At 33.7% G+C, this 14,995-nt stretch overlaps 1 protein-coding gene across 1 annotated transcript in view; it reads right to left on the reverse strand.

The window, feature by feature from the left end:
- PRKG2 (protein kinase cGMP-dependent 2) overlaps positions 1–14,995 on the reverse strand; it is a 95,169-nt gene that overhangs the window by 56,043 nt on the left and 24,131 nt on the right. Inside the window, exons 3-5 of the mRNA XM_057727952.1 lie at positions 6,584–6,750; positions 2,186–2,299; positions 656–761 (exon numbers count right to left, since the gene is read on the reverse strand). Of these exons, the coding sequence (XP_057583935.1) occupies positions 656–761; positions 2,186–2,299; positions 6,584–6,750 (387 nt within the window). The remainder of the gene's footprint in view (positions 1–655; positions 762–2,185; positions 2,300–6,583; positions 6,751–14,995) is intronic.

Below are 14,995 nucleotides of genomic sequence, written 5' to 3' on the forward strand. Positions count from 1 at the left end.
CTTTCCCAAAAACATGTTTTTAATGTGTAGCTGACTTTTTCAATTACATAGGTACTTGTTTCTCTATAATTTGATGTGTCCAAGTTGTTTCGGGTTCAGAACAGTTGACAAAGTGTGTAAGTTACCAAGGGCCCATGCCATGATGGCAAGCACGGTAACATTCTTTGCAAGTTAATTTGCTACAAAAATAGTAATTTGGAAGATGTCGTGGCTATGCCCATGAGAAAAAATGTCTCAGGTAAAGCAAATAAGGATAGTAAAATAATTTATTTTAATATTATTTTAAGTAAAGCATTATTATCTTTTGTTATCTACTTCCAAATTATAGGGCATCTTTCAAAGTCAACTGAGCAACCCAGGTGAATATTTTAGGATTTTTTGCACATTATACTATGTGTAGTGACTCCATCAATACAAGGGCAAAATTAGTAAGAGAAATAAATCAGTAAAAAAGGCTAATGCTAATAAAAGGCTGATAATTTTTCATATACACTGGCATTTACTGCAAGAGAATACTTTTGTTCCTTTGGCTTAATCATGTGGAAAATGCTTAAATAAGAAAGGATATAGTAAAATAATTACTCTGATAAAACCAACATCCACAACATGGCAACACCACCTTCTGCTCTTTCCGCCGTCAATGTGTCATTCTTACCTTCTGAGGAAGTTTCTGTACTGTTCATCTCTAGCCTGGGCAGTCCTTCTCATTATATTCTGGAATACCTCCCGATCTAGTGCCCATGTTTTAACATTGGTAATAGCTTTAGAAAAATCAAGAAAATAATAAACTATTGTTTAGCTGTTACATTAAGAAAACATTCCAAAATGTTAATCAACACATTTTTCATGTACTCCCATAAAATGGTATTTCTTGGACAATGCATTATTTAAGCATGCAAATGGAAGGAAGTAGTGATGTAAAGAGTAGGTAACTTTATAAAATCATTTTGGCTTTGAAATGAACGATGATTTGGAAGTGAGCAGCGAAAGATTTCCATTCTAATTGTGTTTTGCTTAGGATGATATTAAAATTAGTTTGCAATTCCTAATTACACACTACATCATCAGGATGTATTTTAGACTTGTGCTGTGATACAAAAGGAAGCCAGCCAGCCTGTAGCTAGCCCAGAGAGTGAAGAATTCACAAGCAGATAATTGAAAATTAAAGATCTCTGCGTGCGAGTCTGTTTTTATGTCTTTTTATGTTGTTTAGACACTGTTGCTAACAAGCACCAATATATTTTAAGAATCTCTATGGTTACTTTTACATAAAATATATAAAATCATTTTTAAAGAGATTATGCAAGACAGTTTTTGAGACAATCTTTTCATAGGAGAGACATTAAAAGCAAGAATAAAATCCAAAAAGGAAGAGGAGCAGAAGTAGCAGCTCTAAAAATCTTTTCAATTATGGTAGTAAGATTTTTTTTTTAAGGAGTGCTGAGAGCCTACAGAATAGACCAAATCAAAACTCTGATTTACTAAACTTTAGAGTGAACTAGAATTATTTTGACATTCTTGTTAAAAATAGAGATCCCTGGGCTCCACTGCCAGAGATTATTTGGAGTTGGAGCCTCGGGATCTGCATTTTTATCAAATACTGCAACAATGCTGACACAACATAACCTTGTCCCAAACACTGAGACACACCACATCTAAGTAATTCAGAAGAAAACCGGATATTACCATGAATAAAGTCAACAGAAACAAGAACCCTAAGGAGGAGCAATTGAACTAATCCCAAAAGTCACTCAGGAAAAATCTCATTAATTAATTCATATCCTTTCTGATATTTGTACATTTTTATTGGTTTAATTACATTTTCTGGTTTATAATATGGTCAGAACCTCATGGAGAATAGAAAGCAAACATTCTGGATGAGCTAAAGGCAAATGTCTACGTAATAAAAAATTGAAGTGGCAACTAAAGCAAATACTGGAATCAATTCTGTTTAAAGTCATATTCATATTTTATATACAGGTATCCGATGGAAAGGGTTCTTTTAAGCTTGAATCATTTAGAAAAGTGCTTCAATATAAATCCTTTTATAAGCATAGCCTTTCCATTAATAAGAGCATATGGGGCACAACGGGAGACAAAAAGACTCAGGATGCAATAGTGACTTAGATTATCTTTAACACTGTGTAACAATTTAAAAAATATACAGCATTTCATCTCCTGTTACCTTTCACAGAGGCAGTCCTTGTACAGTTGTATAAAATCGCTAGTTCCCCAAACGTGGTCCACATAGGAATGGATGACAGCAATTTCTCCCCTTGGAACACCTCTAGTCGACCCTCTATCAAGCAGAATGTGAGAAAAAACAAATAATCAAAATCCACCTGGATTCCGTAAGTTAAAAAAAAATAAAACAATCAGAAGGCACACAAAGCATACAGGTAAGCTATCTTATGATTCTCATTATAATAAAGTGGTTAAGAATGCAGACTGAAGCCCACTCTCTATTAGCTGATTAGCCTCAAGAGTTACCCAGTCTGCCTGGGTTCCTTGTCAATAACGGGGATAATATTACTAATATTTACTTCACACAGTTGTGAGAAGTAAATAAGTTCCTACATGTAGGGATCACAGAAAACCATAGCTAGCACATAGTACATACCATGTAAGTGTTAGCTATTGGGAATTTCCTGGTGGTCCAGTGGTTAGGATTCTGTGCTTCCACTGCAGGGGGCATGGGTTAGATCCCTGGTGGGGGAACTAAGATCCCACATGCTGCGCGGCTCGGCCAAATCAAACGAACAAAAATAAAACCATATTGCCATTATCGTCTTCATTACAAAGCTCTTTCCCTGAGGCAGCAGATGGCAAGTGTTTCATTTAAAATTCATCCTACCCCATGAAAAAGGTGGTACATGAAACTACTTCTCTTGCACAAGGAACATAACAATCATGGTACGTCCTGAGAACTCAGCACAGGTGTTCACACCGGTGGAAGGACTAACTGCCTGGCTCTGACTAGTCATTGGCCGTGTGACCTTGGTAAGTTACTTCACCATGCCTTGCTTGTTGCCTAACCTCTCATTCATTGAAATGAATTAATAAATGAAGTCACTAAGAAGAGAATGAAAAGACAAGCCACAGATTGAGAGAAAATATTTTTGCAAAAGACACATCTGACAAAGAGCTGGTTTACAAAATATACAAAAAGCTCTTAAAACTCATCAATAAGAAAACAACCTAATTAAAAAATGGGCCAAAGACTTTAACAGATGCTCACCAAAGAAGATATACAGATGGCAAATAAGCATATGAAAAGATGCTCCACGTCACATTTATCAGGGAAAAGCAAAGTAAAACAACAATGAGATACCACTACACACCTAATAGTATGGCCAAAATCTGGAACCTTGACAGCACCACGTGTTGGAGAGGATGTGGAGCAACAGGAGCTCTCATGCATTGCTGGTGGGAATGCAAAATGGTACAGCCAATTTGGAACACAGTTTGGTGGTTTCTTACAAAATTAAATATATCTTACCATACGATCCAGCAATTGTGCTCCTTAGTATTTACCCAAAGGAGCTGAAAACTTAGGTCTATACACAGATGTTTAAAGCAGCTTTATTTATAATTGTCAAAACTTGGAAGTTACTGAGATGTCCTTCAGTGGATAAATGGATAAATAAAACTGTGATACATCCAGACGATAAAACACTATTCAGTGCTAAAAAGAAATGAGATACTAAGCCATGAAAAGACATGGAGGAACCTTAAACGCATGTTATTAAGTGAAAGAAGCCAATCTGAAAAGGCTAAATACTGTATGATTCCAACTATATAACATTCTGGAAAAGGGAAAACGATAGAGAAAATTAAACAATTAGTGGTTGTCAGCGGTTCGGGGGAGATGAATAGGCAGAGCACAGGGGATTTTTAGGGCAGTGAAAATACTCTGCATATTATAATGATGGATATATGTCATTATATACTTGTCCCAAACTATAGACTGTACAACACCAAGTATGGACTTTGAATGGTTTTGATGTGTCAATGTAGGTTCATCCTTGGTTTAAAAACAAAAATTATCTTTCTGGTGAGAAATGTGTGGGGGCATAGGGTACATGGGAAATCTATGTTCCTCCCTATCGATTTTGCTGTAAACCTAAAACTGCTCTAAAAATTAAAATCATGAAAAGGAAAAAGAAGGTGCTTTGACACCAATCTTTGGCTAAGCAGAGTTTGTGGGAAGGGAGAGGCAATTTCCTCACAATTCTTCTGCCCTGGCAATTCTCTTCTCTTTCCCCTTCAAACAAATGCAAATAAAACCTTAGCTAATCAAAATAATTTGCAAAAAGACCTATATTCTTAGAGGAAGAAAATGGTGGGGATATTTCTCTTTCCCTTGAAGAACTGGTCTTTTCTTCTCCTAATTCACCATTAAGTAGCTCTGGGTCATCTCTGTCCACCCATTCACTCAGCGCCACTGAGTGGAATACCTATGTTGTGCTAGGAACCAGTCCAGGTGCCAGAAAGACAGGGTAGACAAAGCAGAAGAGATATTTATCCTGTTAGAACTTATATTCTAGCAAGAAATAAATTCTGTTTTGGTTCTGAATCTTATAAATTAGATATGCAATTTAATAATTTCTCATTAGAACTAAGTTCTGTTCCACCAAAACAATTAGTTGTACTGTTGAGTTGCTATCATGGATCTTTATGCATTTCAAGTTTTTTTTCTAATTCACTATGGCTTGTGGGACTTGAGTAACAATGAATAATTATATGGAAGACCAAAAGTTTAAACTAAATATGCTTTTACTATTTGCTATTCTTGCTATATTTTATAAAGGAGAGATTTTGAATTAACAAACTAATTTGCTTGATCAATTCAATCACACAATTCAATTCTTAGATAACACCATTATTCATTCAAATAAGAAAGCGTCCAATTTTCATTTCCATGTGTGCTATAGCCCTGACTTCAATAACTATATTGATACTGACTTCTGTTCAAACCTGTCTCTCCCCAAGCCTTTCATCAGAGTTGCTGGCAAGGAACAAAATGAGTTGACACGAGTTTCTCACCCTTCCTAGCAGGTCGCATAAATATTGGCTGACTTAATGACCTATCTTCTCTTGCCAGAGCGTTCTAGTGTTGCTAAAGTAGAAGTGAGTCAAGAGAAAAGTTGAAAGAGGGGGAAATTGCTCTGGGTCACCTGTACCTAAAACTTGAAGGCTGGCTAAATTAAGACTATCATTCACTTCTTGGGTAGAATAATTACTTGAGGATGACTATAATTTTAAGGATGTCTACGAAGATGCATATGGCAAAAAATATACCAATAATTACGAAACTGGTGTAATAAAAATATAAAAAACAATCTTTTATACACTGTCAATAGAATAATACATGTGTATTAATTTGTTTGGATAGGCAACTTCTGTTCCACGCCTAAGGCCACAAGGAAACAAGAAGCATAAAAGCATTGCTTAACTTTGTTTCTTAGTTTCTGTGATTCTTTTTATCCTTCCTTGCTATACAAGGATTTGTCTAAACTTGTATGCCACTTACCAGAATGAAACCTTCCACAGGAGTCATATCTTATTCACCTGTGTCTCTCTCAGAACTCAGCACTAGAATTTGACCATAACTGGCCATCAATAAAAAATTATAAATTTTATAAAGCACTGCTTAGATCATCAGGACCGTCAATGCAAAATAAAATCTACAGCACGTCCTAGGTTATCACTCCCTCTGGGTAAGCCAGTTAACTTTGTTCCCTAAAACTCAAAAAGTTGGGACAATTCAGAATTTGACAGGGCATTCAATAACCATAAGCCCTGTTCAGATAATTTCTTGCTTCTGTATCTAAAAAAAATTGTTGAATTCCACTATAAGATTTATGCATTTGATATTCATTTGAGAAATAAATCCTTTTCCTATCTAACCATTAAAATCTACCTAGCATGGAAGCATGTTCAAATGATCATGTATGGAGGAAGCCATTTAAATGGTTCTAAAAACACCAGCTTTAATCTTAAGGCATTCCATTGGACTTATCTGTTGGTTAAATGTACCTAAATTATCTTTTGATATCATTGGTATATAACCAAAACATTTTACAAAGCCGAAAAAAAAAATTTTCTCTTTCATGGTACAACAATATAAAACAGTCAACACAAACAGCAGTGTTTTGAATACTTTGAAATACCTATTGGTAGTTGTTGAGTGAGCAGCACTGTGAATAAAAGCATGGACTCTCAAATCAGATTGTTTACATTTGCATTCTACCTCCATCACTAATGAGCTGTGTGGCCTTGGGTAAGTCTCTGTGACACAGTCCACTTAGCAACATGAGCACTTGCCTAATAAGAGTTGGTGAGCTGAAATGAGATCTATTAAGTACTCAATAAGATGCTGGACGTATAGAAAGTGTTCTATAAATATTAACTATTAGCATCATGATGATTAGATCAACAAGGTTACTATTTCATGAGCTCAATCTGTTGTTTCCTACAAATAGAGCAACCAATTTTGCATTTTTATAAATGTTTGCAAAAACTCATTAAACAACAGGCAAATATTTATTATATGATGAGTGGAAAAATCTGTGAAACCCACCTGCCAGTACAAAGATATGGTTTCCTGGTTCTCCTTGCTTAATAATGTAACTCCCTTGTTGGTAGTTTCTCCCATACATGCATTCCACCATGTCTTTGATCTGCTGAGGATCCAGTCTCTTCAGAAATTGATTTTTATTAAGGGCATCTGTAATGAGTTTCTTCTCACTGGTGGAATGGAAAGATGTTAGTTACAATTAGTGAAAACCATGTTATGCTCTTTAGAGTCACTACATTTTTATTCTTGATATTACTGCCTATGTATTTACAAATTTTCCAGCAAGGACAAAATTATTTTCTAGCCCCACCAACACTTGACCCTTATAACTACCATACTTTACTTGGAGATCCTTTGAAAACATTTTTGAATATTTTTTTCTGGTAATCATTATTAAATCAATGTAATCATCACTCCCAACTGTCATCATCACAAAGATTGCAGCCTTCAATATCTCTAGGTGCAATACTAATGGACATGTGATTTTTAGATGGGATGCAAGTCTGGTTGGTAGGTAGAAGGTATATCCAAGGGACTATAACACAGTATTCATTCATTGATGTATACACGCATGCCTAATTCCTATGGTGCTAGTCATTTCATATCTTATTTAATCCTCACTACTATCCTGTGAGATAAGTGAGATAATGACTATTCCTACTTTATAAATAAGGAGACTAAAAGCTAAGAAGCAACTTATTCTCCCCTAGGATTTAAACCTAAATCCATGAGCCTGAAGTCTGTGCTGCTTCCATTCCATCTATTGCTTCTTCTGAGCTGGAGAAGTCGGCTCCCTTGGGACTCATAAAGTTTGATCAGACATAAAGGGTGATGGTGATAGTTCGGGTTTGCCTATGTTTTGACTCTTCGTATGTCTAGACTAGACAGAAATACATTTCCAGTCTCACAGCCTATTCAATTCCCCAAATCAAAGGCCCAATTGTTGATAATCCTAGAACACTCCAGTTTCTTTTGGAGAAGAAGTAGCTCAAAATAATTGCCTAATCTTCATCACCTTAAATTTCAAATGTTCTAATTCGCATACTTTATATGTAGATATCATAGAATTATAAGCTGGAAGAAAAGTTGCCTTGTGGGCTAAGTCAGAATCTTTGCACAATATATTTGCTTTCACTCAAATTCAGGGTGATTTTTTTTTAAATAAGGTTTTTTTTTTCTTATATTTTTCATTCAAACTCTCTCCCATACATAATTTTGTTGTTTAAAAACTTGAGATCTTTTCTACACAGAAAATGTTCAAGGGAATTCCCTGGTTGTCCAGTGGTTAGGTCTTGGCATTTTCACTGTTGGGGCCCGGGTTCGATCTCTGGTGGGGGAACTAAGATCCCATAAGCCCTGCAGTGCAGCCAAATTAAAAAAAAAAAAGGTGAGGGGAAGAAAGAAAGTTCTCAAACACAAGGTAAAAGTTCATGGAATTAGATACTTTGTGATCCTATCCATCAAATCATTAGGCTCCATGAAGGGAACAAAACAAAGTCATACAGAAATTCCTTCTTCCCTACAGTGACTCTATCAGCCTCAGAGCCATCCAAACTCTTGGAGTACCTTGAGAACTTCCTCCTTCCTTCATCTAATCTATCACTAAATCTTGTCAATTCTCTTTACAAAATATCATTGTTATCCATTTTAGTTTCCATTTTCAAGGATGTCACTACATCCAAGAAAAAAATCTTAGGTTTGGTTAATTTTAACAGCTTCCTTTTCAGTTTTTCAGCTTCTAGCTTCTTGCCCCTGAAGTCCATCCTATACCACACTATCAGATTCACCCTGATCTCATTCTTCCTTCATCCACTAAAACCAACAACTCATTCAATTAATATATACTGAAAAATACTTTTGCCAGATGTTCTTCTCAAGGGTAGAACTGTGAATAATACCATAAAAGCTCTAGCTTTTGCGAGTTTTTCGTGCTAGTGTAACATTCCAGCAAGAGTTTCCTCAATGCCCACATATCCCAATTTCCCAGAATATGTTCCAAGAGGCACTGTTCCTTTATAATCAAAAGTTTGCTGAGTTTAAACAATTTTGGAAATTCACCATGCATACTTTAAAGGTTCAAAGAAATCTTGCAGTAAACAAATCTGTTTAAACCAGTTTCCCAAACCTAATGTCTTCTTTATTTATTTCTTTTTTTGGCTTAACTTCTATTAACAGTCCATGGAAGTACTATAAAAACCATTTCGCCCATAGAGGATAATCAACATCCCACAATCTGGTATATTCCCCATTTCCCACCACATGCCTCCACTCTATCCACCTAGTACTTACTCCCTAAAACAAATCCTTTGTTACAGATAGACTGGTATCCTCATTGTCTCCTATGCCTCCAGCTTTATCTTCAGCCTTGGCATATGTTTTCTCCTTGAACTTAACTCAGTTTCTTCTCCTCTCAACCTACCCAAACATTATACATCTACCAAAAAACCCCTTATAACCTAGTCAACCCTGCCTGGATACTGTAGCTCACACAATCCTTTTATTCTACCCTAAACTCCTAAGGTACTCATTTTCATGTCCATCCAACTCAACAAATTTACCAAGCATTTACTTAAGACATAAAAATTAATAAAGCATGGTCCATAGCCTCAAAGAACTTCCAGATCATCTTAACTTAGTTTAGTGCATAAACATATTGTAATATTCTATTAGAAAAGAGTTCTCTCTATGAGTTTTTCTCCAAACTAAATCATAAATACTTAGAGGAGTGGGTCATGTCTTGAATTTTCTGTTTACAAAGCCACATACAGCAGTGATTGAGAGTATGAACTTTGCGATTCCTCCTATAACTATGATACAGGCCAGCTATTATAAGCATAACCCTTCCTGCTCACACAAAACAAGTTTAAAAGCTGATTAAAATATATATTTACAAATCTGTTTGACAGTGCTGGAGACCTATCAACATAGCAACAGCTTGATGAATGATGATAAACATAAACTTGACATTCACCTCTGCTTTTCCATTCAAGGCATTTACTGATTTGTAGGCAGCACTGAACAGAGTTTTGGCAGTCTCAAAGTGTTGGGAAGACACAAGGCAGTGTTCAAGAGACACCATACCAGAGAGTCCTGGTAAACACTCAGGATTTCAGATGGGACACATTAAGGGCTGTAACCTAGAAGTAAAGACTAATGAAAAACAGGCAAAAAGGCCAAAAAAACAACTTTGAAACTAAAATTCCTATTTTGGCTAAGATTATTTGCCTCTGCTTAACTGCCTGTGAGAAGCAAAGGTGAATCATTTCTGTACGATGTGCACAAAATTTAGGACTCAAATTTTCTCTATAGTTTTTCCACAAGGAGTATGTGGCATGACATCAAAAATTACCAGGCATACAAGGAGAAAAGATCAAATGACTGAAGACCAAGAGAAAAAAAAAGACAATAGAAGCAGACCCACAGTAGATTAAAAAAATGGTAGGTATCAAGCACAAACTTTAATATAACTATAATATGTTTAAGAAAATAAAGGATACAATGGAAAATGTTAACAGGGAAAATGATCTTTTTAAAAATCAAATAGAGATTCTAGAATTGAAACATACAATATCTGAAACACAATAGATGGGTTTAAAATCTGATAAGACACAGCTGAAAAGAATTACAAACTGAATATGGGCAGGTAGGATATATCTAGATAGAGGACTGGAGAGAATCTAGGATAGAAAATAGAATAATAAAAACAAAAACAAAGCAAAACATAGGAGACATATAAGGTATGACAGAGAAGTTGAGCATATATATAACCTGGAACCCCAAAGAAAGGGAGAGAATTGGCCTTAAACAACATATAAAGGTATCATATTTAAGAACATCCTTAAATCAATGAAAATGTACCAAGCCATAGACAAGATGCACAACAAACTCCAAACAAAATATATACACTAAAAAAACATATTTAGCCCCATCATAGTCAAATTATTGAAAACCAAATACAAAAGGAAAAAATCTATAAAGTAGATGTTAGAAGAAAGAATGAGAAAAGTAAATATGTGGGTGACTAAAGGAAGCTCACATTTATAAATGAGTAATAATAATACCTGGTAGAGTTTGAAATATGTGATAAATAAAATGTATGAAAACAACAGTCAAAATTTCATGGTCAATAAATGGTATTAATTAACAAATTTTAAAGTCTAGGTATTGATAAAAGCACTAATCTATACTGTAAGTTGTATACATTAAGGATGTGTGTTACAATTTAGGGTAACCCCTAAGTTAGTCGAAGAAAGTTTACTGGAAGAGAAAATGGAATAATACATACTTAATTCAAGAAAATGGAAAGAAAGTAGAAAGAAACCAAAGAAGTGAAGCAAATAAGAAACAAATAGTAAGCTGTTAAAGTTAAACCCAAATATTTTATATTTACATTAAATATAAATGTATTAAATACCCCAATTAAAAGACCAGATTGTGAGACTGATAAAATAAATAAGAAAATACTGAGTATATGTTGCTTATAATAGGTATGCCTTAAAAATAATGATATAGAAAAGTTCAAAGTAAAAAGGCAGAAAAAGATATACTATGTAAACACCAATTACAGGCATCATACCTAAGAGATTTTGTGGGTTCAGTTCCAGACCCCCACAATAAAGCAAATATTATAATAAAGTGAGTCACATAAATTTTTTGGTTTTTCAGTGCATGTAAAAGTTATGTTTATACTATAATGTAGAGTATTGTGTGCAATAACACTATGTCTAAAATATAATGTACAAACCTTAATTAAAAAATTATTCCTTGCTAAGAAACACTAGCCATCGTCTGAGCCTTCAGCAAGGCATAGTAGTTACATAAAGATCATTGATTGTAGATGACAAAAACAAATACAGTAATAATGGAAAAGTTTGAAATACTGTGAGAATTACCAAAATGTGACACAAAGACATGAAGTGAGCAAATGCTGTTGGAAAAATGGTGTGCCTGTAGACTTTCTGGACAGAGGGTTGCCACAAAACTTCAATTTGTAAAAAATGCAATATTTCAAAGTGCAATAAAGTGAAGCACAATGAAAAAAGGTACATCTGTATAAAGAAAATTTTCCGTGATATAGGAAGTAGGCTTTAAAGAAAGACATTATTTCTAGAAATGAAGAGGAATATTTTATATTGATATCATCAGGAAGATACACATATCCTCAATGTGTAGTTAGATACCATCAAATTGACAAAAAAACAGCTGACAAAATTAAAAGAAGCAATAAACAAATTTGCAATCATTTGGGGAGATTTAACACACCTCACTAAGAAATAATAGAATAAGCAGACAAAAATTTGTTAGAAAATAGATTTAAACACTTGATTATCAAACTTTACTTATTCTCTTGACTTAATTGATAGTTTAAAATGTTGTATTCAACAAATTCAAAATACACATTCTTTTCAAGTACACGTGGAACCTTCACAAAAACTGATCATATGGGAACCATAAGTCAAACCTAACAAATTTCACAGGATTGAATAACACAGTATATTCTTTGAAAACAATAAAAGCTAAAAATTTAAGCTATAACTCAATAGCAAAATCAATAACAAAAATAATCAGAACATCCTCAAATGTTTGAGAACTGAATAATACATTTCTGAACAGCCCATTGATCAAAGGAAAATTAAATCATAGGGAAGTCAGACAATATTTTGAAATAAATGATAAAAATGTGATATATCAAAACTTGTGGGATGCAATACTAAGAGGAAAACTTATAGTATAAAATAGATATATCACAAAAGAAAACAGATTAAAAATGAATGACGAAGTATCCATCTCAAAGAGCTAGAAAAGGAAAAGCAATTGAGCTCAAAAATGCGAAAAGGAAAATAAAAAATTGAAATAGATAATACAGAAAGAAAAAAAGTGCAATGAAGAGAAACAAGACAGCCAAAAATAGTTTATTTGAAATGTTTAACAGAACTGAAAAATTTATGGCAAACAGGGGGTTGGGGTAGGGATGTTTGGGAGGTGGGGAGAAAGAATAATTACCAGTGTTGGAAATGAGAAAAGGAACATCACTATATATATTACAGATATGAAAAAATGAGGGGATAATATGGATAATTATTTTTAAATTTTAGATTAAATGAAAATTTCCTAGAAAAATACAGCATACCAAATCTGATATAAAAAAATAGAAAATCTGATTAGCAATTAAGGAATAAAAAATAAAAACTATCTCATGAAGAAAACTCTAGACCCCAGGTAACATTACCATTAAGCTTTCCAAACATTTAAGGAAAAATATTATTAATCTTATATAATCTTTCCCAGAAAATAGAAAAAAGAAATTTTTCCCAACTTATTTCTTAGTGCCAGAATAGCCTAATAACAAAAACCCATATTACAAGAAAGAAAAATTAAAGGTTAATATTCTTAATGAAGATAGGTATAAAAGTCAAAAACAAACAAGTTTAGACCAGACTGAAAATTAATGTAATTCACCACATGAAAAGAATAAAGGAGAAAAATACATAGCAAAACCTTATTGGATAAGGAAAAAGTATTTGATAAAATTAAATACCTGAATATGTTTTAAATTAAAAAAAAAACACTTAGTAAAATTAGGAATAGAAGGGAACTTCTATTAATCTGATAAAAACTCTATAAAACAAACAAACAACAGATGAATGAAGAAGAAATGGCACATATATACAATGGAATATTCCTCAGCCATAAAAAGGAATGAAATTGAGTTATATATACTGAGGTGGATGGACCTAGAGTCTGCCATACAGAGTGAAGTCAGAAAGAAAAAAACAAATACCATATGCTAACTCATATATACGGAATCTAAAAAAATGGTACTGATGAACTCAGCGGCAGGGGAAGAATAAAGATGCAGACGTAGAGAACAGACTTGAGCACATGGGAGCGAGGCGGGAAAAAGAAGCTGGGACAAAGTGAGAGAGTAGCATTGACATAGATACACTACCAAATGTAAAAAAGATGGCTAGTGCATAACACAGGGAGATCAACTGGATGATGGGTGATGACCTACAGGGGTGGGATAGGGAGGGTGGGAGGGAGGCTCAAGAGGGAGGGGATAAGAGGATATATGTATAAATACAGCTGATTCACTTTGTTGTAGAGCAGAAACTAGCACAACAGTGTAAAGCAATTATACTCCAATAAAGATCTGGGAAATAAATAAGAATAAATAAATAGCACTGCAAAGAAAAAAAAAAACCAGAAAGCATCATATCATGTGTAAAATACTGAAAGCTTTCCTTCAGATATCAGAAATGGGACACTTCAGTTTCACCCTGAATAAAAAGTCTGAGCAAGTTTAATAAAATGAGAAAAAAGAAACAAAAGGGAAAAAATATATCCATGATATAAACACAGGAAAATAAGAAATAAAATTGTCATTCTTTCCAAACAACATGGTTATGTAAATGGAAAACTCAAAAGAATGGACAGGTAAAACAATCAAAAAAATTTTTTAAGTTATTGAAATGGTAGTCCTTTATTACTTCACAGATTATTAAACAGCTACTCAATATTTTTTTTAAATCATCATTAAAATTAGTCATTAGAAATCTCAAGAAGCAAAACCATCAAACTCCAGAAAGAATGATTTTCAATGGGTAAGTGTCCAAGTGAAAAGGTAACATTAATGATTCTTTGTGAAATTTGTATTTCCATAGAAATATCTTTTGCTGGCATGTATGATATCCTGGGTCCACTGTAAATTCTTCTTAATAAGAAGACACTTAGAATTTTCTAAAAAAGTGTTTTGCTTATCTAGTAAATTTGCTGGATACTGTTAATAGCAGTTACAACAAAGAAACCCCAAGATCAATCATAAGTACCATTTAGCTGATAGTGCTGTGAACTAGGCAACCTTCCAAAATTTAATGAACAAAGCAGGGATCACAGATTCAGATGCCTGCAGTAAACAGGAAGTTAATCATCATCCATAGAGAGGACCAAGTACTTCAATGCAAGCACGATGATCAACGACAACAGAACTCACCACTTAAACCATCAACATTAACAGGTGATTTCAATAATCTCACTGGATTCAAGGTTGGTAAGCAAATTCAACTGTATTTCTATATCCCAGTATCAAAGTAAAAATGTGAATTTTTAAATGGCATCATTTTTAAAAGATCAAAAATATCAACTATATAAGATTATATATAACAAAACTGTGTAAGATCTCTACAAAGAAAATTACAAAATATTAAGAGAAATGAAAGAATAGCTAAATAGAGGCATATAGCAGAGTCATGAATGAGAAGACAATTTTTTAATGATGTCAATTATATTCAAATTGACTAGGTTCAATGAAATCTCAATCAACATTCTAAAAAATTTTTTTATAAAAATTGATAAGCTAATATAAAATTCTTGTAGTCATAAAAAGGCCCAAGAATAGCCATCACAACATTGAAG

This window comes from Hippopotamus amphibius, chromosome 3 (assembly GCF_030028045.1).
Source record: "Hippopotamus amphibius kiboko isolate mHipAmp2 chromosome 3, mHipAmp2.hap2, whole genome shotgun sequence".
Classification (NCBI taxonomy): domain Eukaryota; kingdom Metazoa; phylum Chordata; class Mammalia; order Artiodactyla; family Hippopotamidae; genus Hippopotamus; species Hippopotamus amphibius.